This window comes from Carya illinoinensis, chromosome 6 (genome assembly GCF_018687715.1).
Source record: "Carya illinoinensis cultivar Pawnee chromosome 6, C.illinoinensisPawnee_v1, whole genome shotgun sequence".
NCBI classification, from domain to species: Eukaryota; Viridiplantae; Streptophyta; class Magnoliopsida; order Fagales; family Juglandaceae; genus Carya; species Carya illinoinensis.
The window spans coordinates 25,772,625-25,795,623 of record NC_056757.1 but is presented as its reverse complement, the minus strand read 5'-3'; the positions used below and the strand labels follow the sequence as shown (position 1 = coordinate 25,795,623).

The window sequence follows — 22,999 nt, the reverse complement described above, 5'->3', positions numbered from 1 at the left end:
AATAAATAAAACCGGGTACCGGGTTTTTAATCCGGTACTCGGATTCTAAATCCGTACCCGGACCGCATAGGTCCGGATTTTGTGATCCGGGTTTGGCCCGGATTTAATCCGGGCCAGATTTTATCCGGCCCGTATGAACAGTCCTAGTCCTAAGGATCATCTACATGTGACTCCCTAATTAAAAAGGAGTTTTTTTTTTTTTTTTTTGCCTTATCCTTCTCATACTTTTCCCCTTTAAAGATTGGCGCATGTGTGCTTCTATTTTTTTTAGGTTTAATCCCATGTGCTTTGACTCTTTAATCGGCTTTTTTAGAACTTACCAAAACTAAAAAGTCGAAATAATAATTATTGTATACTACAAATAAAACAAAAAGGAGAAATAACATAATCATAATTTTTATTACAAATTGAAAAAAAAATATAAAGAAAAGAAAGACGAGATCAAAATGAGGCTCTTGTTGTAGTTCCTTACTTGAACCCTCCCCTAGTATAAAAGCAAGGAAGAAATGGGGAAAAGTAAGGCGGCGTAAAAATTCAAAAATCAGACTCTGGTACTAATTTTGCATTGTCAAAGTCAAAGGTTTTTTTTTTTCTTCTATTCGGAATTGAACTTGTGGGGTCGAACTTGTTGTTTGTCCAACTCCAGTTCCACCTTTGGCTTTAGCCACGGACTCTGAATCCAAATATTACCTCTAACTTTGATACTAGCATACATAAGTTATAAAAATATATATTATTTATATATTGATCATATATACTCATATAAAAAATCTACAGCTTTTATAGTTAAATTCAATACTATAATAGTGTGTGGCAATTATTAAAGAATAATATTAATAGAATATCTAGTATATGTACACACTACACATCAAAGTGTCACTATCATACATATTACATATATATGTAAGAGTGGATAAAACTTGACTAGTTAATATTGAGTCATATATCATATATAATGTATATATTGTAAGACTATCAATTTATTATCTAGATTCTAATATGGTAGTATGTAAGAAGAAAAATGATAGTATGTGATTGTACATATAGAACAATTATTAATAGTTATAAACTACACATAACTCAATACTAGTAAATTAGTAATTGTTAATTGTCAATGATTTAATTCTAGCAATTAAATCTAGTATATTTAAAATAACTACAAAAAAATTTTTTAAACAAAAAATTATGGTCTAAACGAAAATTAAATTTAGCTTTTAATCTAGACATAAAAGAGCCTGCTATATATTAATTTTTTTTTTATTATTTTTCAGGTTTGTATGGTATACGAAATACATTTAGTTATATTTTTTTTTTAATTTTTGCATATCCAAAATTTATTTATTTTTAATAATATTTTTAGTAAACTTGAAACTTGAAAGGGCGTAAAAAAATGATCTAGTAATATGTAAAGTTTTGTTTATAAATTGGCTAAATTTAGGGCTCAACCCATGTTTAAAAATGGGGGCAAAATTTTTGAAGTAACCAAAAAATAAAAATAAAAAATAAAAAATAAAAGTCTACTGACTATATGTTTTAACAGAATTGGAGTTGGGTCAGATTTTGGGTTAGTTGGAGTTCGAATTCGGATTTAAACTTCAACGATTTACTTAACACTAAGATACTATTTGGATAATAATTTAAAATGAGATGAGTTAAGATAAAATGAGCTGAGATGAAAGTGGAAAGTTAAATAAATTATTATTATAATATTATTAATATTTTAAAATTTTAAAAAATTAAATTATTTATTATATTTTATATAAAAATTATTAAAAATTATAATAATAAAATAAAATGAGATAAATCTCTTTTATTGAAAATTTGAAACCGACCTGACTTCAACAAAGTCAAATATAGGAACCGGGAAAAGAGGGTTTGCCATCCCCTCCCGTAATCTCTGGAAGTGATACATGGCCCCTCCTAACTCCTAGTACCGAAGGGGTGGAGCAGACTGCAGACCTACCTCCCCCCTCCCCCCCCCCCCCCACGACATAGCAAAAATCTTGACTATACTGAAATATGTTTGGAAGTGGATTACATTAATTTTTTAATACAAGCTTTTCTACTTAGTTATGTTTTTCTATCCCCCTCTCCTTTTTAATTTATTTTCTGTAGTTTTCATTTTTTTTATTTTTTATTTTTATATACTTCTGTAATTTTCTTTGCAACAAAATATAAGTAAAGGTAAGCTCATTTTTTCTTCCATTGGTCCAGAACTAGTCTGACTCTTTTTTTGTCCTTTTCCCTAGCTTTTGGGCTTTTTGTAATTTTATGTTATCAATTATCGACAAAAGCAAAATCCAATAATGTCATAACGGACAGAATGCAAAGTATGATTCCATTTTTGTCTTATGTATTTGTTGCTAAGATGCTAATTCTTTTTTCGTTTCATCGATCATACAGTTCAAGAGAAAATATTTAGTTATAAGAATATTTTATAAAAAACTAAATTTATAAATCCATGTGACTTATATTATACATTAAACTATAAAATTATTTATAAAATAAATTTAATGTATCACATAAATTACGACACTAAATAAAATATAATATATAATTTAATTTTTTAAATTTAAAAAAAATATTTTAATAATATTTTATTAAATTTTCAACTTTTATTTTAACTCTCTATCTAAACCTTTCCTAAAATTGGTTACTGTATTGAATAGCCACACCATTGGAGTCTACTTTAAGATTATGTTTAGTTGTTGAACTAAATTCAATTCATCTTAAATTAATTATTAATTAAATTTACTATTTTTTAAACTTTTCATACTTATCTCAACTTATTTATATATTTCACGTTAAAAGCTTAAACATATTTCAATATACAAAAAAGTTAAACTACACTTAATAAAATTTATAAAATATTATTATTTACAACTCTGCTTAATTCATCTAAATATTGAAACACAGAACCATCATGACCCAACAGAGTAGGATTTATTAGATTTTTTAACGTCGGACAAGAATGAAAGAAATAAAATTAAAAATCGGAAAAATAGCGAGAAAAAAGGATTTCTTAAAACATTAACTGCCAGATGCCAACTGCCGAAGTTCTGGCATGAGTATAACAAGATCCTGCCGCCGATTCTATAGAAATCTCGATTTTATCGTGCATGGGAAGAACCGTTTCGGAAAATCCTAACCCATGATGAAAGGTGGGTTTAGAACCATGGCATATTACATCTAGGGAATTCAATGTCCGACCAAACAAGGCTGTGAAGAAAGATGGAGACGATTGTTCTCTAGAATATTTTAATAAAACCTGCCTTTGAAATATGTTGAGCCAGATTGATTTCATTATTTAAAATTAAATTATCTCATTTTATTTTAACTAATATAATTTTTTAAATTTTCACACAAAATATAATAAATAATTTAATTTTTTAAATTTTTAAATAAAATTAATATTAAAAAATTATATTATAATAATATTTTATTCACATCTCATCTCATCTCATTTGAACTGTATAACTAAATGAAACCTTTTATTTTTTTTTAAAAAAAAAATACTAATTTCCCATTTAATTATCATGGTTGATAAGGACGAATAGAGAGAGAGGAAAAAAACAAACCTTTTTGGGCAATTTATATTTGCCAAATAATTTACATACCAACCTGCCTGAATAGGTTGGTATTTACGTATAATTTAATAAATAAATTTATTTATTGATTATTCAATGCATCACTGATGTGGATGTTAATAATATCTTTTAATTTCAAAAAAATATTTCTATTTTAAATAATTTTAATAACTGTAACCAGTATTTATATATTTGGTCATTGACTTATAACTCATTGTTATACTTGAAAAGAAACCCCAAACCTTTCCAAGAGCACATTGAGACATTAAATAATACAAGAAATGATATTTGCAGTCGTAGAGTCTGTAAATATCATGTAATATTTTAAAAAAAAGTTAATAAATACAAATATACATGAAAAAATTAATTTTTAATAGTGAATTTCATTTTTTTCAAAAAAATTGCATAGTACTTATACATTTTATGGCTGTATGTAGCATTATTCAAATAATATATTCTTAACTATAATTTTCAATGACATTAAATAGTAGTTTCTTATCTATGGTTACAAGTGAAACAAAAGTTAATGATTTCGTTACCCAAGTTCCTCTCAAACTTTCTTAAGAGGAAAAATTATTATAATATATTTTGTGATACTAATAATCACACTAATGAGTTGATTCATAAATCACACTGATAATCATATTTGGATTATAACATTTTAATTATGTTTTCTAATCTGACATCTGTAACAGGTCCCCTCTAATTACATTATTGAGATAGTAATCTTTCGGTTTTTTTTTTTTTTGACAACTTTAAATACTTATTTGTATTAAATAATCTTTTGAGAAACGCTAAACCCACCTAGAGATGGATCCCGAAGGTGTGTCCCAATTTTATTTTATTTTTATTTAGTGATTAAGAAAGTATTTTTTTAATAATATTTTGAATTTTTTTTTAAAATATTTAAAGATGATAAAAAAATGCATTAAAAAAAGCAAAAAAAAAAAAGAAAAAAAGATGAAATACTCGAATCGGTCTTAAAAAGTAATTATTTATTAAAAACCTATTAAATTAATAGAAATATTTTGATTATAAAGACATTCAATAAAAAAAATTTATAAATTAATATGACTTAATATGATAATTATTTATTAAAAACCTATTAAATTAATAGAAATATTTTGATTATAAAAATATTCTACAAAAATAAATTTATAATTTAACATGATTTAATGTGATATATTAACTTATAAAATTATGTTAATTTATAGTTTAATTTTATATAATCTATAGTAACATATTTCATAAATGAATGGATACTGACAAAATTATAAAAAAAAGGATAATAATGAGTTGTACCATAAAAATCAAACTAGTAATTATCGACACCGAAAGAGCAACAAGTTGGGAAGATAATAATATGATTGGAGCTTGAAGTCAAGTCTGATCAACAACCACTGATTGCGGTTTCAATGCCTTACCTTTTTGACATTGATCATTGCAAAGCTCCGTTTGTATTTTTAACCTAAAATCGCTCAAATCAGGCAAGTTGTACCCCCCTACGGCCTATTTTCCATTTATATATAAAAATAAATAAGAATATTTTTAAAAATAAACTCTATTTTAAAAATATAAATATTATTTTTATTATAGATATTATTATTTTTATTTAAATCATAGTTTTGATAATTTTATAAATTAGTTATTTAAAGAATTTTGTTACACATAAGCAGTGCGCACATCACTTATAATTTAAAAAAATTAAATATAAATAACCTTTTAGCATAAGAGATATTAAAAGTTTTCATTGTTTTGAGTGCATATAAAATAAGATTTATAAATAGATTTTCTCTTCTTCAAATATAAAATTAATTATAATATATATAGGGTGTTTCTAGGAGACCAATAAGTCTATTGATAGAATGTATCGAAGGATGTATTTTTGTTATTTTTTTAAAATTTAAAAATTATATTTCTTAATCTTAAAAAAAAAAAAAACCAATTTATTGCATTTTTTAATATTTAAGAAGAAGAACAAAAATAGAAACTATGGTCTACGTAGTACCTAGCATTTTTTGTGTAAATATGGATTGACGTTATGGATAATAGTAGAATTTAAGATAATATAATAGTGTTATTTTAAAAAGTTTTGTACTTAAAATTATAATACTAAAAGATATTAAAAGAAAATAATAAATAACAAAAACATGAGACTTATTTGGAGCCTCTCCTCTAATTTGTCGTCCTGCTGTCGCTGTCTCTCTCTCTACACTCCAGAGCTTCCAGCTTGGAGGTCGATGGAGTTGCCCTCCCTCCTCGCTGTAGTGTCCCACTGCTTCTAAAGCTGCCATTATTCCCCTTATAGTTCGTGGAGAATAAGTGATTATACAGAAAGAAACTACGGCTCCACGCTACTGAGCTTTCGTGAATTTATGGGGGAGTTTCGGAGGGATTTATAGTGTGTTTAGCGCAGGATAACCGATTGATTTGAAGAATGCCTGCGCACAGATCGAAGCCAGAGAATCATGAGGCGGCGAAGCCGCTCCGGCGGGACCCTTACGAGGTTCTGGGACTCTCGAGGAACTCCACGGATCAGGAGATCAAAAGTGCTTACCGAAAGATGGCTCTTAAGTATGTTAGAACTGTCTATTTCAAATAATTTTGATCTAATTCGGCGTTATTGATTAGTTTTTTGTGTGGATAAGTTTGAATTATTACCATCATTATTTATTGCTCGACTTCGTGTTCCTTGTAGTCGAATACGTCAGTGTTGGAGATTTGGGGGTTTAATGTCTTTGAGATATTTTATTCTTTAGAATTTCGGAGTGGGTATATCGGAGGCTTTCTTGTTGTCGTACATTTGTAAGGCGTGTTTGAAATGTAGATTTTCCTTAATTTCGCACTTGAATGTCAAACACATATTAGTTATACGTGTATAAGAGTTTTGCTAATCATTACCGAAGAAGCTTGGAAGCCAAAGGAACTCTTGTTTTCAAATCAAGTGATGCCATGATCCGGGATATCACAGTTTAGCGCTGCCCTGGTAATTGCATATGAGAGGCATTTTATGAAAAAAGGACCAGATAGGATGCTGGTTTAGGTTTGATACGGTTTAGATTTGTCGAGACTAGAGCAAAGATGACAGGTGTTGGCGATTTGTGAGAGGTCAGTAAGAAAGAGACGTATAAACTTGACTCAACTCAACTTAAAGGTCAACTACACAAATTAGGAAGAACTTTGTCACTTATCTGTTCGATTGTCTTTTGCAAACTAACCTCTGAAAACAACTCATTAATTCACTATAGTGGCACTTCATCGGACAAGATGTAGAAGATAAAGGTTAGCAAACCCCATTGGAAACTTCTATTGGAGATTTCATGATACAAAACCTCCAAGTAAGCTTCTTGTTTCCTCACACACTAACGGTAGATTAATTGCCCTATGTGGTTTGCCTTTTGAAGTCATGGGGTTTTTGGTCTAGTTTTTATTCTCAGGTGGATTTTGGTAATTTTTAACTGCTGTTATTTGGTTATACTTTACTTTTTATACATTTTGTGTTGCCAATATTTTGCTTGGATGGTATTAGCTTGGGTGATGCTGAGACAGGTAGTGGACCTCCCAGCTTCTTGGAACAACATTCGGGGTAAATCTCAGATCGCCTCAATTTGGAAGATGGCTCCAATATGCTTATGGTAGTGTATTTGGAGGGAGGGGAACGAAATCTGTTTTGAAGATCAAGTGCGGTCAATGGATGAGCTTAGAAATCTGTTTTTCAATACTTTACTCCATTGGTCGATTGTAATTGCTTTTCATAGCATGTCTTTTCATGAATTCCTTGTAGCTCTAAACTAGCATGCTTAGGCATTGCTCTTGTATATATCCTGTATACTTGGGCTCTTGCCTATTCATTTGATCAATAAAATCTTGTTTACCAATAAAAGAAAATATTTTGCAATATTCTTCTATTGCTCCATTTGAATTTGGTTTAGATGGTTGAAAATGCTGAAAGTATGCTAATTCAGGTACCATCCTGACAAGAATGCCAATGATCCTAAAGCAGCCGATATGTTTAAGGAGGTCACCTTTTCCTATAATATCTTGTCTGATCCAGACAAACGGCACCAGTATGACACAGCTGGTTTTGAGGTGAGATATTAATGATAGTTTTTTATAATGATAACTCTCTTTGGTCAAGGAAGATCAACTGTGTTCCTACCAGGGTTACAATGTTCATTCTGTGGTCTTTTTGGTACTGAAAAATCATTTTGCACGCAATCATTGAGATTCCATTAATCTTCTTTTATCCTTGGCTTGCTTTTGAAATCTGATGGGGAACATGATTTGTTCTTTACCTAGGCTGTTGATTCGGAAAGCCAAGACTTGGAGCTAGATCTGTCGAGTTTGGGAGCTGTGAACACCATGTTTGCTGCACTTTTCAGGTATGTTTCTTTTTTCTTTTTCCTTCTCATTTTTATTTGTGAAAAATAAAAGTTCTCAGTGATTTTCATGAACTCTATGCATTAAGTTTGCTTGTCACTATTTTTACTCATCAAAGAAAGTTTCATTTTCACTATTTTCTACATGGCAGTAAACTTGGTGTGCCAATCAAGACCACTGTATCAGCAACAGTCCTGGAGGAGGCACTTAATGGTATGGTCATCATTCGTCCACTTCTGTTGGGCCAGCCTATATCTAAGAAGGTGAGCTATACTTATTCCTGCTCAGCTGTTTAAAAAAGTTCTGTGTATTGCTTGAGCGTGTGAGAAGCACATGTTTTTTTAATAAACAGACAAATATCAATTTTTAACTTGGACTTTTAAAAAAGCATGTGCTTGTCGCAGGCTTAATGGATGCTTGTTACTTTTATAGATGGGTTGAAGGAAGTTTCCTCCAACTCAGTTTGGATGAAAATTCTATCCTTTATTTTTCAATCAGTTGCAGTGTTGGCATTTTAATCCTTTCTTAATATCTTTTTCATTTAACAGGTTGAGAAACAGTCTGCTCACTTTTATTCTGTTACAATAAATGAAGAAGAAGCTCAAGCTGGCTTTGTATGTCGAGTGCAATCATCTGACAAAAGCAAATTCAAGGTTAATAAGCCCTATGGCATCCATATGCAATGAAAATTGCATTTTTTTTCTCAATTTAACTGTTTCTTTTGTGGTTTTCTTTCTACTCTTATGAAGCTTGGCTTCTTTCAAAAAATTATTGAATTAATTTTTTAAGCAATTTAGATCACTTCAGTGTCGTCAAAAGTACAGAGGAAATAACAGCCAACATATTTTCTTTCAGAACGTGAGGCTTCCATTGTTTCAAACACATCAAAGTTTGTTTTTTTAAAGCACATCAAAGTTAAGTTATTATTGCTTTGACATAACTTTATGTCAAAGTTTTATTATCTATAAGTTCAACTTGAATGCTAGCAAATGTTCTTTTGTTTACCAGTTATGGAACCCTAGAAGCATAATCCAGCAGTTTTATTTTATTAATCTCTCTCTCAGATTTTGCTTTTCTAATGGGCTAGAGTGGTGAGCTGCATGATCTTAATTCTTGCTTGCTGATAGACCACTTATGGCCACAACCTCAAAACTAGACTGTTGATTTTCTACCATCTTTGCTGAAGCTTGAACCCTTCATTTTCTATTCCTTGGGCCTTTTAAAATGAATTGATAAGACCATAAATCAGCCCCAGGATGATTTGAACTTCTATGACCAATTTAGTTTTTACTTGTTAGAGAGAGGAAAAAAAAAAAAAAAAAAAAACAGTTCTGTGACTGCCAAGTTTTTGGGTCTGGTCGGTTGTTCCCCAAACAAGCCTGCGAGGCAGTCCAGCTTATGTCATTAATATAAATGAACTACTTTTAAATAACTGAATATATAGCTCTCGACTTCATTATCTGACTGCAAACTTCAATCATTCAACTTGAGAGACTGTAATAGAGGCATGTATTTTGTATACTTCCCACACAGTTGAGGTGGTGCTATGGCAGTCTTTTTGTCATGATTTCTATAAAATGTCAGTGATCTGGGAATTTCCTTCCTCACTATGCCAGCAGGGAAGAAAATAATATTGTGGTCCTTTCCCAATTACTTTCCCTGCTTATATAGCTTTTACAAAGTGTCGAGTTCTGCAATTTTAAACTCTAAAAATCTGTATTTCTTTATTTGTTGACTTTGATTCTATCATTGCCTTCGGAGGATTATAGTTTATTTTATTTGTTTAGATATGTTTGGTGAATAATAGACAAACAGTATTTTTAGGCTGATTTAGCATTTAGGTAATGCCCTATATGCTGTGGATTTAGCCGAATACTAGCATTTTCTGTTTTAAGCATTACTTTTGTTACTAAAATATTAGTTTTTTTTTTTTTTTTTTTTTTTTTTTTTTTTCCAGTTGTTGTACTTTGATCAGGAAGAGAATGGCGGATTAAGCCTCATGCTGCAGGTATTAAGTATTTTATTCTCTCATTTTAGCTGGTTGAAAAGTTAGAAATCTCTGTTTGAGTTTTTCCTAATGAGCTTTAACCATAGTTATGCAATTGGCAGATGAGAAGAATTTCTTTTATCTGTAAACAAGAATTGAAGCATTGGGGTTTACATGCATGATTTCAATTTTTTGATTTTAGAGGATGTGCTTGTGGCTCTTTGTCTGATCATAAGTTCTATCCAATTTATTGTTTACAACTCTTGTATGTGTAGATATTATTCCCTCCCTAAGTCTGATCTAATACTAATGAAAAACTGTGTCCCTTTTCTCTTGAAATAGATAACTTCATACAGGAAAAAAATACCTAGCAGAGAATGCCAGCATCTTAATCCAAAAGTTGTGTGTCAGACATATATATATATATAGAGAGAGAGAGAGAGAGAGAGGATAAGCGCAGGTTTGCAGTGCTTGTATTTTACAGCTGTAATGCTGTATATATACCCACACACAAACATCATAGAGTTATCATTTGTGGTCTTTGATGGTTCTTTGCACAATCTTCGTACTGTTGCATATATATTTTAGGACCTTAATGCACAAATTAGCATCTTCTTATGCTATTAATATTCACATGGCATACAATAGTCTGTTTCTTTTGTAAAGTTATATATAATTATCTCTGTAGGAGGACAGTGCCAAGACAGGAAAGATCACATCTGCTGGAATGTATTTTCTTGGTTTTCCTGTTTATCGGCTGGATCAAACAATGAATTCGGTGAGCTGATAAATATACTCTTCAACTTATAATTTAGATTTCTTTCTTTCTTCTTCTGATTTTGGATACTTTTGGCACCAGATGGCTTCTGCAAAAGATCCAGATGCTGCCTTCTTCAAAAATCTGGATGGGTTTCAGCCATGCGAAATAACTGAACTGAAGGCTGGCACCCATGTATTTGCTGTTTATGGTCAGTTAGTTGGCGTGTATTTGATTAAGCTTATTAGGTTATTTGACTACATAGGAACCCCTACGGGTTGGCCTAAGTGTTAAGGGCCTTCCTTGGTCTTGAGGGTATGCTCCACCTAAGTATAAAGTTCAAACCCTTTGGTGTAAACAATTTCTTGGGGCCATGTCCCATTGATGAAAAGCCAATGATTTACGTAGTCCGTGTGATGTGGACAAGGGAATAACCAGACCTGTTGAATTTGCACAACTCTCAGATTTCTCATCATAAAAAAGAAGGTTATTTGACTAGACAGGTCCTTGGCTGAACCTGATGACCACTTTCCTCTTTTGTTGTATTTATTCCAGGTGACAACTTTTTTAGAAGTGCAAGCTACACAATAGAGGCTCTTTGTGCGGCACCTTGTAAAGAAGAGAAGGAGTATCTGAGAGCTGTAGAATCTCAAATTCTAACAAAAAGAGCTGAAATATCAAAATTTGAAACTGAATACCGAGAGGTCGAGACTTAAATAATCATTACATATGGCTTTATAGTTACTTTTCTTTTTGTTAATTTTTTACGTGAAGTGTTGACAGGTTATGGCACAATTTACGGAGATGACTAGTAGATATGCACAAGAAATGCAAGCTGTGAGTTTATTACGCATAAGCTCATTTAAAAAATGACATTTCAATTGAAATGCATTGATAAATTCTAATAATCGCTGAATTTTTTTTGCTTGCGTTTGTTAATGTGTGCTGGTTGTGCAGATTGATGACCTTCTCAAGCAAAGGAATGAAATACACGCATCATACACTAATGCTCCAATGAAGCTGATTACCAGTAAGAGAAAGAACAAAGGTTCCTTCATGGAGGCCAGAGAAGATGGTGAGGTCAGAGAGAAGAGATCTACGATAAGGGGTCATCCTAAGAAAAAGAAATGGTACAATATCCACTTGAAGGTTGACAGAAGAAAGCCCTGCTAGTGCTGAAGAGGGTAAGATTTGTAACATAACCTTTCTTAATTTCTTGACATAAAGTGTTACCATTTTGACTTTTTTCACCGAAGCTTTAAAATACTATGAATTTTTCAGTGAAGCAAAGATAGTCTGCACTCAAATTTTTGTTGTGACGGTTTGGCATCTCTGCAAGAAAAGTACTAGGCCAAGCGATTGCAGCAATCTTCCCGGTGTTTATGCTGGAATGTTCCATTACTCCAGCATGTCAGGGGTGACTAACTCGTTAATGGTGGAACACCCACCCTCCCCAACCATCTCCTTTTCATTTCCTTGGCTAGTCTTGTTGTTTTCCTCAGTATCCTTGGTCGTCATTCCTGTAAATCGCCTAATTTATTCACGAAGTTCATTCCATCGACTTGTTGCATCGGGTGTATTTTGGGATTAAAGAAATGGAAAAAAAAATATGAGACGAGATTTCCTGCTGCTAAGTCACAGGTAGTTTGTAGCAAGCAATTGGATTTCATTTGTATTTCCCGAACCTGTGGTTAATTTACTGTAGTTTACTATGGTCACGAGCTGTTTGGTTTTGGTACTTATTCATTTCATTTTATTGCGCTTTGCCTCGGCCATTCCCTTGTGCATCTATAAATTATAATTGCATTGGAATCAAAGGCATATATAAGCCTCTTGCACAGTTATTTATTAATTTAGATGTATGGGTGGTCAAGGTGCATGGTATAGGCAATTATTCCTTTACTTAGTCTCCTGTTATTTCCGATCACAAGAACTACAGTAGTATAAGTAATCATCTATTCATATCTGTGCTCTGTGGCATAATGCGTACAAAAAATCCAGAAGTTTGGAGCTCTAAACAAAGCTGCCTTATCTAAATATCTATGCATTACCCAAAATCAAAACAAAAGCCCAAGCCAACAACCTTATGATGGTCATTGCATGCCTTAGTTTCACTAAAACATAACGTTGCATCTTTTGTTAATAAGATTAACACCTCTAATACGCTCCTAATTATTTAGCTAAGGATCTTCTTCATTTTAAGGGAAATGGATCATATCCATTTGGTGTAAATATGGGGTATTTTGGTCATTTCACTTGTCAACATGATGTGCAGTGACCAAAATACTCATTGTTTTACCCACTTTAAAATGGAGAGGATCCTATTCCTAATTATATAAGCTTCTATCACCATTAATTTAAAACCAAAAACAAAAACGAAACAAAAAAAGAGGATTTCAAGCTTTAAGAGAGTTGAAAGCATCGCATTTATGCCGCACCTCTCCAAGACTTCCCGTCTTCACATCAAGGAAACTCATTTTTCCCATTGCCTGGGCGAAATCTTGAAAGAACTTGGTCTGATTTGCCGCGTACATGTCCACAAACGGCTTCGTACTTTTGTCCACCGCAAGCGTCTGGTCGACGTCCAGCAACGCCAACCCTCTCTGCAGATTTACGTAGTACATGTTATCGAACTTGTTCGGCGTCATCACGTCGTTAAAGGCTGCCATGGTTGGGTCTATGGTGTAGTTCGCGCAAAGACTCCTCAATCCCTCCGCGAACTTGGGGTTGTATGCGGGGTCGTACTCCGAGGTCTTGCTGAAGTTGAAGATTCTGTGGCTGAATTGATTACAGTGACTGAACCCAATGGTGTGTGCTCCGGATAATGCCACCGTTTCTTGGACAGAAAATTTCTTGGAAGCGTAAGTGGAGAGAATCTGAGACAATGGCATCGTGGGTTTGGCGATGTTGCGTTCGACGTGCTCGGCTTTCGATACAAAGCCGTCTTTTCGGCCGAGGAGGACGGGGTAGTCGGGCCCGCCAACCATGACGATCAGGTCACGCGTGGCGGTGGCGAGAATGTCGGCGCAGGAGACTATGCCAGGGCATTCGAGCTCGAGGGCGGTCTTGGCTCGGGTGATGAGGTCGAAACCGTCGCCGGCGAGGGAGAGGTTGACGTCCGCATCGCGCTCGGCCTTGTTGAAGGTGTTGGAGGAGATGAGGAGAGAGGCGTCGCAGCCTTCGACCATGCAGTCGTGAAAGAAAAGGCGGACAGTGGCGCCGGCGGTGCTAGGGGCGCTGAGCTGCTTGTCGTTGATGACTTGTTGGATGATCTGTGGGAACTTGGGGCATGACTTATCGTAGTAATTGACGGTGAGCTGCGATTCTGCGAAGGGAAGGAGGCTGATCAGAGAAGGAAAAAGGAAGAGAAGGAAGAGGAAAGGCAATGCCATAGATAATTAGGCAGTCAGAGAGAAAGTATGGTAAATTGGTAGGGGTGGGAAATGGCGGTGATGGGAGGTTTGTGGTATAATGGTGCATGCCGGTGAAAATGGCAAACCACGGGAAGTTTGAACGCGTGTTGTGGAAGAGAGGATTTAGAGGAGGGAATGTATATATTTAGAGAGAGAGAGAGAGAGAGAGAGAGAGAGGTCATAATGTGTGCGACGCTCTTTTGCATATATAATTGCATGCTTTTATTTGTACGTACAATGTCCATTGGATTTTTTATTTTTACGACCATGTCTCCATTGCATTTTTTTTTTTTTTTTTTTGAGTATAACAATGAATCTTTATTGAATTAACTGGAAACAAAGTTTAATCAATACAATATTTCTCACTAAGTACAGTATTTGTAATTTGCCTAGGACCCTCCTCTATCCACACTCTTTCTTCTATATTAGACAAAGCTAGTTTTGCAAGTATATGTGCTACTTTGTTAGCATCTCTGTACACAAATCGTGTAGACCAATCCGGCCTTCCTTTAAGTATCTTCTTTGCATCTTCTTTGCATTTGGTTACTTTCAAGTGAGCTCAGCCAATTATTAGATCTAGTTTCAAATTCTAATATGATTCACTTTGCCTTATTACTCTCCGATGCGATAAAGGTGGGGGAATTTGCTTCGGTTACCAATGCTACAATTCAAATTCTGTATAACGGCCTTCAGGCTTCAGCAGTTGCCTAGTGGGTCTTTGGGCTTTGGATATTCATCCAAGCCCACAAAATTACCTGATGGTCTTTCTATGCCCTTTTGCTTTAACTCAAGCCCAATACCTGTTAGACTATCAGAATCTTTGTCAGCATCTTCAGCAGAAAATCCAGAAGCATGTGCACCGATTATTAACAACATCCATTAATTTAAAATAATCCAGTTAGTTAGCTGATTTTTCTCCTAAAACATGTACTTGATTGTTTCCTTATTTCACTATAAGTCAGTATTTGCGGCGAGTAAAATTTTGTTGGAAATAGACCCTTTTCATTATTTAGCTGATAAGCTTTTGTCGATTGTCAAAAACTGCTGGAACAAATATTATTTGCGGTGTTTTATGTCAAGGCGACAAGTATTGCCGCAATAAGTAGTTTATTGTGGCAGCAAATTGCTAAATTGTGGCACGTAATTAAAATCGTTGTGGTATCATATTATTTTGATGATAATTTATCGTCGCAAAAGGTTTCACCGGATGATTATTGGTTATATAGATCTATTACGGCGAGCTATATACCGTTGCAAAATTTATTTTAATTGGTTAATTTTTTTTTTTGTGGGGGGGGGGGGGGGGGGGGGAGTGACCCAAATTGACATACTTGCGTTTTTTCCGCTAATTCTTTTTCGATAGTGAGACTCAGTTCTCTCCATCGTCTGTTTGCTGTGTGCCTATCGCATATGCAGTCAGTTCAGCTGCTGTGCCCTCTCGACGTCGGTGAGTCTCTCTCATGTTTCTCTTACTCTCCGAGCTTGTCTTGATTGATGTTTCTCTCTTGGTACTTAAGGCTACATTGGTTTGTTACTCTTGAAATGGCAAAAAATGCCGTCAAAGCACTTCAAGTTTTTGAAATTGTATAGCCTCCTGATTGTAATGCATATAATATATACAATGCATAAACCCTGAAATCGTATGGCCTCCTGAAATTGTCAAAGCACGTTGGTTGGTTTGTTTCTCTCAGTACTGTCTATTTTTGGCTTTGCTGTTGTTTTCCAAATCAAGGCCCCACACTTATTTAATTAACTTCTCAGTTTAGGTATGTCTACCCTAATTTGTACCCCAAATTAGGCCATGCAGATTTGTAGTGTGATGCTATCGATATTTCAATCCCTTTTCTGTTATCGGGCTAGACATGGTTTCACTCAGGGCCAAAAATTAAATATGTAGAGTAGAAATGAACAAACAACTTTTGTTAAGAAGGAAAGAAAGAACCTCGAGTTGAAAAGGGATTAGCACCACCTACCCAAAAACGTGGAAGAGGAGCCACAAAGAACCTCGAATTTGGCAAGATTCGAAAGTATGGGCCGCGCTGACCATGAAGGATGGTGAGACATCACCATGTTGTGAAAACTGTACAATATTTACAAGTAGGCTTACATGGTTGGTGAAGCACCATATCGACCTGAGTCACCCAAGCTGGCATGGTTTACAAGATAATGAGAAGGAAGAGTTGATTGCTCGAATTCGGCTAATATAACACAAACTCATACTAGCACATGTCCCAATGTATTTTGAGTTATTATTTGTGTTACCAGATAATTAATGTGTTTGTTGTTTGTCTCTAGGCCAACTTCGTCCTTGACTAGACAAAGAAGAATCAACACGATACAGTAACGAAGTCACTTAGGAAGAGGTTCAATCATATTCATTGTGACCTTCACAAAATATACAAGAGTTACGAGATGAATGAAGAAGCTTTTGCGAATGTGCCAGAGTTGGTGACACCAACTACTTGAATGAAGTTATGTGCTCGATGGTTAAGCGCGAAATTTAGGGTAAGTCTAATCGATGTTGATTGTGCTTTTTTTTATATGTTTATGATCTAGTTGTGTTAATACAAGTCTGTGAGTTGTAGATGATATCTGAAAAAAATATAAGTAATAGAGAGAAGCAACAAACAAACCACATGGCTAGATGAACCTCCTTTGTAGTTGTAATTTAAAATTGTGTTGGGCTTTGGAAACTAAAGAAAAATTTGTGAACTAAATTCTTCCAACTTTGAGATCAATAAAGGAGGCTTCTAGTTTTCAAATGAAGAGGTATGTATACCTCTAGGTTTCGAGATGAAGAAGGCAGCTTCCATGATGATCAAGACTTGCTCAGGAAACCCTTGTTACACTATAAAGATGGGAGTACACCTGTAAAGTTACATTGATCTATTAATGTGGGATGTTGGGGTGAATTTCAAATAGCACTTTTTATGATGAGTGAATGATATACCAATACATGTTGGGAGTATTTGAAAGATCTATATCATGTAAACGATTAATTCATGATATTGTATGGTTATTTGGGAATATGTTGATCTATTACATGTGTAGATGTATCTGATGAGGGAGTATAGATGTTAAAAAAAAAGGCTGAAATGGTAAATATATGTAAATCTAGTAAATATATGTAAATCACGGAAAACTAAAACTCAATTCCAACGAAATAACCTATAGGGAAAACAAGCACAAAAACACTTTTGTGGTGACATATAGTCGCTGCTAAAAGTCATAAACGGCGATTTTGCCAAATGCCACAACTGTTAGACTATAGCCAAAACTTATTGTGGCAACAAAATTTCACTGCAAAAGGCTAAATTTCATGTCTATTTCAACATGTTTGTGCCCTCATTTTCAATGCATTATTAGAGTATTTCTAGCGTGAAATTTAGCTGCTAAAAAAAGTATTTCCGGCAATGACGATTGGCGCCTTAAATGTTTTCCTCACCTAACAACAACGACATCATATCGACTGAAAAAAATAGTCGGGAATATATATTTCCAACGATTTTGTGATTTTTACAGTGATATATGGTTGTCGGAAATACTGACTTTTCTAGTAGTGAATTTGCTCATGTTTGTTTCTTATTATACTCTTGACAGTTTGATTGTACAAAAATTTATTGAGGTTGGTTTTCAAGAATATGTCAATGACTACTCTCTGTTTACTCTACATACTAAAAATATCAAAATTTTTGTATTAATATATGTAGATGATATTTTGGTGACGGGATCCGATGCCTTAGAAATTACTAAACTTATTTGAAATTTGCAGAGTACTTTTCATGAAGGATCTTGGTTCTTTGTCTTATTTTTTAGGTGTGGAGGCTGATAGGAGCTCATAAGGTCTGGATTTACGTCAAACAAAGTACATTTGTGGTCTCTTAGAACGGACTAAAATGGCTGGTGCCAAGCCACTTGCATCGCCTACGGTAGCAAGTACTAAATTGTCCAGTACAGAAGGAGAACTACTATCTGATCCTTCAACTTATTTCCAAATCATTGGGGCACCCCAATACTGCATAATTACATGTCCGGATATTTCTTACGCTGTTAACTAGCTATGTCAATATATGCACCAGCTAAGAACTCCACACTGGCAAGCTATGAAGCGAGTTCTTTGCTACTTAAAGGGCACTGTAAACCATAGTTTGTTCTACATACCTATTGTGACTCGGATTGGACAGACAATCTAGATGACAGGAGGTCTACCATTGGCTATGGAGTTTTCTTGAAAAGAAACCTGGTTTCTTGGAGCTCCAAGAAACAGATCGCGGTCTTTCATTTGAGTACCGAAGCTGAGTACCGTTCAATGGCACTCACTACAGCTGAGGTCTATTGGCTTTGAATGATTTTCAAAGAATTAGCTATTGGTCTAGTCCACATATTGACGACTATATGGTGCGATAACATTAGGGAAATTGCACTCTTTTCAAATCCAATGTTCCATGCAAGAACGAAGCATGTAGAGATTGACTATCATTTTATTCAAGAGAAAGTATGCAACAATGATATTAAAGTCCAACATGTCTCAATAGTGGATCAAATAGCATATGTCTTCACCAAAGGGCAAACTACACAACGTTTTCAGTATCTCAAAAGCAAATTAATGGTCTGTCAAAACCCCCATTAATTCGAGGGGTGTTAGACTACCAGAATCTTCATTAGCATCTTCAGCAGAAAATCCAGGAGCATGTGCACCTATTATTAACTCCATACATTCTGTTACTAATTCAAAAGAACCTAGCTAGTTAGCTGAACTTTCTCCTACAAATGTGTACTTGATTGTTTCCTTATTTTGCTCATGTTTGTTTACTTATTATACTCTTGACAGTTTGATTGTATAGCTATAAATATAATGAAAAATTCCATGATTGAAGCATGTTAGCCAACCCAAAGAATATCTCGTGTATTGATCTTTTTTGTTGAATTCTTAAGATCTTACAATACCATATGATGTTCTTGCTAATTGATCTCTGAATTTACCTACTAAGTCCTCTTTTATTCGTGTACACTTTGAACTGCTTTGTTTGTGTAAAGGTGAGGGAGAATCGATTATTCTGTAGTGGAGTGCGGGGAAAAAACCTATTGAGGTAGAGCCCTAATGGAGGAGATGAAACCCTGTTGCAGCTATCGGCAGCGACTGGAATCCAGCCCCACTGGTCCCATGAAACTACTCGATTGGAACACCCGTACGTGGTTTTGGGAACCCATGGGCTTTTCAAGCTCTTTTAATGCTAGTTCGGCAAGAAGATCCCGATGTCCTCTTTCTACATCAAACAAAATTAGGCAAGTGTAAATTGAAAATTTTGAAATTTATACTGAATTCTTATGGTTTTATTGGTGTTGATTAGTATGGTCGAAGTAGTGGTTTAGGTTTTTTCTGGAAATTAGATATGAATTTGGTTCTGTGTAGCTTCTCAAATTTTCATATTGATGCTTGAATTGTTGGTACTGTCCTTAATGTAAAATGGAAAATAACTGGTGGTATGGACAACTAGAAGCATCTTGGAGGGAACATGTATGGAATATGTTAAGTAATTTACACTGTCTTGACTACATGGCATGTCTGTATTTTGCTGATTTCAATGAAATACTTGTTCAAAATGAGAAGTTAGAAGGGCGTGCTTGACCTACTATCTAGATTATGTGATTTTATCAATCATTGTCAATTCAAACTTTTTGAGTTTTTTTTTTTTGGATTTCCCTATACTTAGTGTAATCAGATAGATGGTGGGAATAGGATATATGAGCGCTTAGATCGATATTTAGCTACTACAGAATGGATGGAATGTTTTCTTCTAGTTGTTGTGAAACACCTTCCATTTTTCTATTCCAATAATTTACCAATTTGTTTGGATTTATGTGGATGGAAATCACATGTTAATATTGGTCTCAAACCTTCTCGTTTTGAAGCTATGTGGGCTAGATCTTCTAATAGTGAGGATGTTATTAAGAAGAGTTTGAATTTTAAAAAGGGTCTGATATTGTATCTTTTGTACTTTCATCCATTTATGATTGTAGTAGTTATATCATAGTGTGGATCAAGAAGAGTTTTGGGAATCTTCAGGTTCAAATTGAAAAGCAAGGAAGGCTCCGAGACACCTATGGATTTCCATTCTTATCTCCTAAGCTAAACACTATACAAAACAAGGGTACTTAAGGAGGAGATAAATGAGCTACTAGAAAGAGAGGAGATTTTATGGAAATAGAGATCTAAGGTCCAATGGCTGAGTGATGGGGATCGGAATATTAAGTATTTTATTCAAAGGTTTCATAAAGGTGTAGGCAAAATAGGATTACTAGCATTCTTAGTGCTGGTGGTCGTTGGTATGAGGAATGAGAGATGTGTGCTGAGATCTTGAGGCATTACAATGAGGTTTTTTGTTCTATCAATCTTGGCCAAGGGGCAAACTTGTTTTCTATCATACAATCAAGAGTAATGGAAGCCATGAACTTATCCTTGGATGCAGATTTTCATCCTGAAGAAGTATGGTATGCCTTAACTCAGATGCACCATCATAAATCCTCAAGACCGGATGGTACGTCTCCTTTTTTCTTTCAAAAATATTGTTATCTGGTGGGTGATGGAGTTACAATGGTTGTTTTAACCATTCTGAATTCTAGAAATTTACCTGCTGAATTAAACCATACGTTCATTTTCTAGTTCCTAAGTGAAGTATCCTAAAAAGGTTGGAACGTGATTATAGGCCCATTAGTTTGTGCAACATGATTTACAAGTTAGTTTCTAAAGTGCTGGCTAATAGATTGAAGAAAATCTTACCATTCATTATTTCTGAAAATCAAATTGATTTTGTTCTGGGAAGGCAAATTACTGATAATGTTTGTGTTGCTTTTGAGCTGATTAATTTCTTACACCATAAAACTTAGGGAAAGAAAGGTTTTATGTCAATTAAATTGGATATGAGTAAAGCACATGATAAAGTTTAATGTTGTTTTCTTGAATATGTTATGAGGAAAATGGGCTTTACTGCTGAGTAAATATCTTTGATAAGGATGTGTATTTCCACTGTCTCTTACTCGGTTTTAATGAATGGTGTTCCTGAAAGGCCTCTTACCCCTTCTCGGGGCTTACGACAAGGGGATCCTTTATCCCATTATCTTTTTCTGTTGTGTGCTAAGGGTTTAGTATCTTTGCTGAAGAAGGTAGGAAAGAAATGCTGGTTGCTTGATAGGGATTCAAATTTTTAGGGTCGTCTAAATTATCTCTTCTTGGCTAATGATTGTATCTTATTTTGTCCAGTTATACTAGAAGATAATATTCAGATTCAATCTTTGTTGAGGCAATATGAGGAGGCATTTGGAAAACAAGTTAATAGGGACAAAACTTCAATTTGTTTTGGTCAAAATACTTAAGGTGAGGTTCAGGACAGTATCTTAGGAGTATGGAATGTGGAGAGGGCTGTTGCAAATGCTAAGTATCTGGGTTTGCCTTCTTTTATTGGTCAATCAAAGAGACGTGTTTTCAATACTATTAAGGATCGAGTGTGGAAGAAACTGTAAGGTGGGAAGGAGAAAATTCTGTCACAAGCTGGGAATGAGAAAAGTTATAGCACAATCTATTCCAGCATAGTCTGAGTTGTTTTAAACTATCATCTGGTCTTTGTAACTATTTAAAGAAGTTAATGACACAATTTTGGTGGGGACATAAGTTAAATGAAAGACGAATTCATTGGATGAGTTGGGACTCCATGTGTAAATCTAAGTTGGTTGGTGGTGGTGTTTTTTTTTTTTTTGGGGGGGGGGGGGGGGGGGGGTCAGGGGTGGGGCGGGGATGGGGGTTTTCTATATTTGGAGGTCTTTAGTTTAGCTTTATTGGCTAAACAAGGCTAGAGATTGCTTTAAAATCCTGAATCTTTGTTTTATAAGATTTTCGAAACAAAGTAACTCCCTCATTCTTCATTTCTTGATTCTTTGTTAGGTAGTCATCCTTCATATGCCTGGAGAGCGATCAGTCAAGCAAAGTGGATCCTACAACAAGGTTGTAAATGGGAAAGTTGGGATTGGTCAGGAAATTAAAATTTGGAAGGATCTTTGGCTTCAAGTTGTTTTACCTTTTAATGCTGGGGGTGATTTGTATTATGATGCAAAAGTGAGTGAACTTATTGATATGTAAGTACCTCAGTGTAATATGGAAAAATTGTCCAAAAATTTCTCGATTGAGACACAATAAGCTATTTTGAAGATTCCCTTGAGTTTTACTTATTTGGATGATAAATTAATTTGGGAGGATTAGAAAAATAATTTTTTTTTCAGTAAACATATGCTTACAGGCGTGCTTCAAAGAGTAAACCAGGTAATGTTGAAGGTGAAAGTTCTACTACTATATGGAAACGAGTTTGGAAGTCAATATGAACTATGCATGTATGGGGAAAGATAAAGCATTTTGCTTGGAGATTATGTAATGATATTATTCATACCACACAATTGCTTAATAGAAGACACTTGGGGATAGATAAGTGTTATCCTTTATGTCATAAGTAGGTAGAAAGTAGTGTTTATGTTATCTATAACGGTGAGCAAGTTTAGGAGGTATGGTTAATGAGCTATCCAATCATCTTTATTGAGTTTCATTCTTATCTAGGTGTTGGTGCTTTTATTATTAATTTGCTACTGAATGTAGTAAGTCTAGATTCTGTCGAGTTCTTTACCACAGCTTGGAGTTTATGGTATAGAAGAGATCTGGTAGTTTTTCAAAACAAACATATTGTCCCAGCTGTTGCTATTCAGAATAGTTTGAATTTACTTAAGAGTTATCATCATGTACATTCCCAACGATTACCAGCAGTAAGGGAAAGGTTTCTTTGGTGGAAAAAACCTTCTTTTGATAGTAGTAAGTTGAATGTGGATGAGGCTA

At 34.2% G+C, this 22,999-nt stretch overlaps 2 protein-coding genes and 1 long non-coding RNA gene across 3 annotated transcripts; 2 read left to right on the top strand and 1 right to left on the bottom strand.

Moving 5' to 3' along the window:
• The first annotated feature begins 5,748 nt into the window (after positions 1 to 5,748).
• Positions 5,749 to 12,429, top strand: LOC122313771 (chaperone protein dnaJ 16-like). Its single transcript, XM_043128987.1, has 12 exons — positions 5,749 to 6,161; positions 7,553 to 7,676; positions 7,887 to 7,969; positions 8,119 to 8,230; positions 8,516 to 8,620; positions 9,925 to 9,975; positions 10,643 to 10,732; positions 10,814 to 10,922; positions 11,267 to 11,415; positions 11,495 to 11,548; positions 11,669 to 11,895; positions 11,993 to 12,429. The coding sequence occupies exons 1-11, from the start codon at positions 6,025 to 6,027 to the stop codon at positions 11,882 to 11,884; spliced, it is 1,230 nt and encodes a 409-aa protein (XP_042984921.1). The 5' UTR covers positions 5,749 to 6,024; the 3' UTR covers positions 11,885 to 11,895; positions 11,993 to 12,429.
• A 221-nt stretch (positions 12,430 to 12,650) lies between these two features.
• Positions 12,651 to 14,220, bottom strand: LOC122313772 (peroxidase 31-like). Its single transcript, XM_043128988.1, has one exon. It carries the CDS (start codon positions 14,101 to 14,103, stop codon positions 13,108 to 13,110), a length of 996 nt encoding a protein of 331 aa, XP_042984922.1. The 5' UTR covers positions 14,104 to 14,220; the 3' UTR covers positions 12,651 to 13,107.
• A 1,209-nt stretch (positions 14,221 to 15,429) lies between these two features.
• LOC122314141 lies at positions 15,430 to 18,940 on the top strand. Its single transcript, XR_006243612.1, has 2 exons — positions 15,430 to 16,629; positions 17,941 to 18,940. It is a non-coding gene; the product is annotated as an uncharacterized LOC122314141 (long non-coding RNA).
• The last annotated feature ends 4,059 nt before the right edge of the window (positions 18,941 to 22,999 follow it).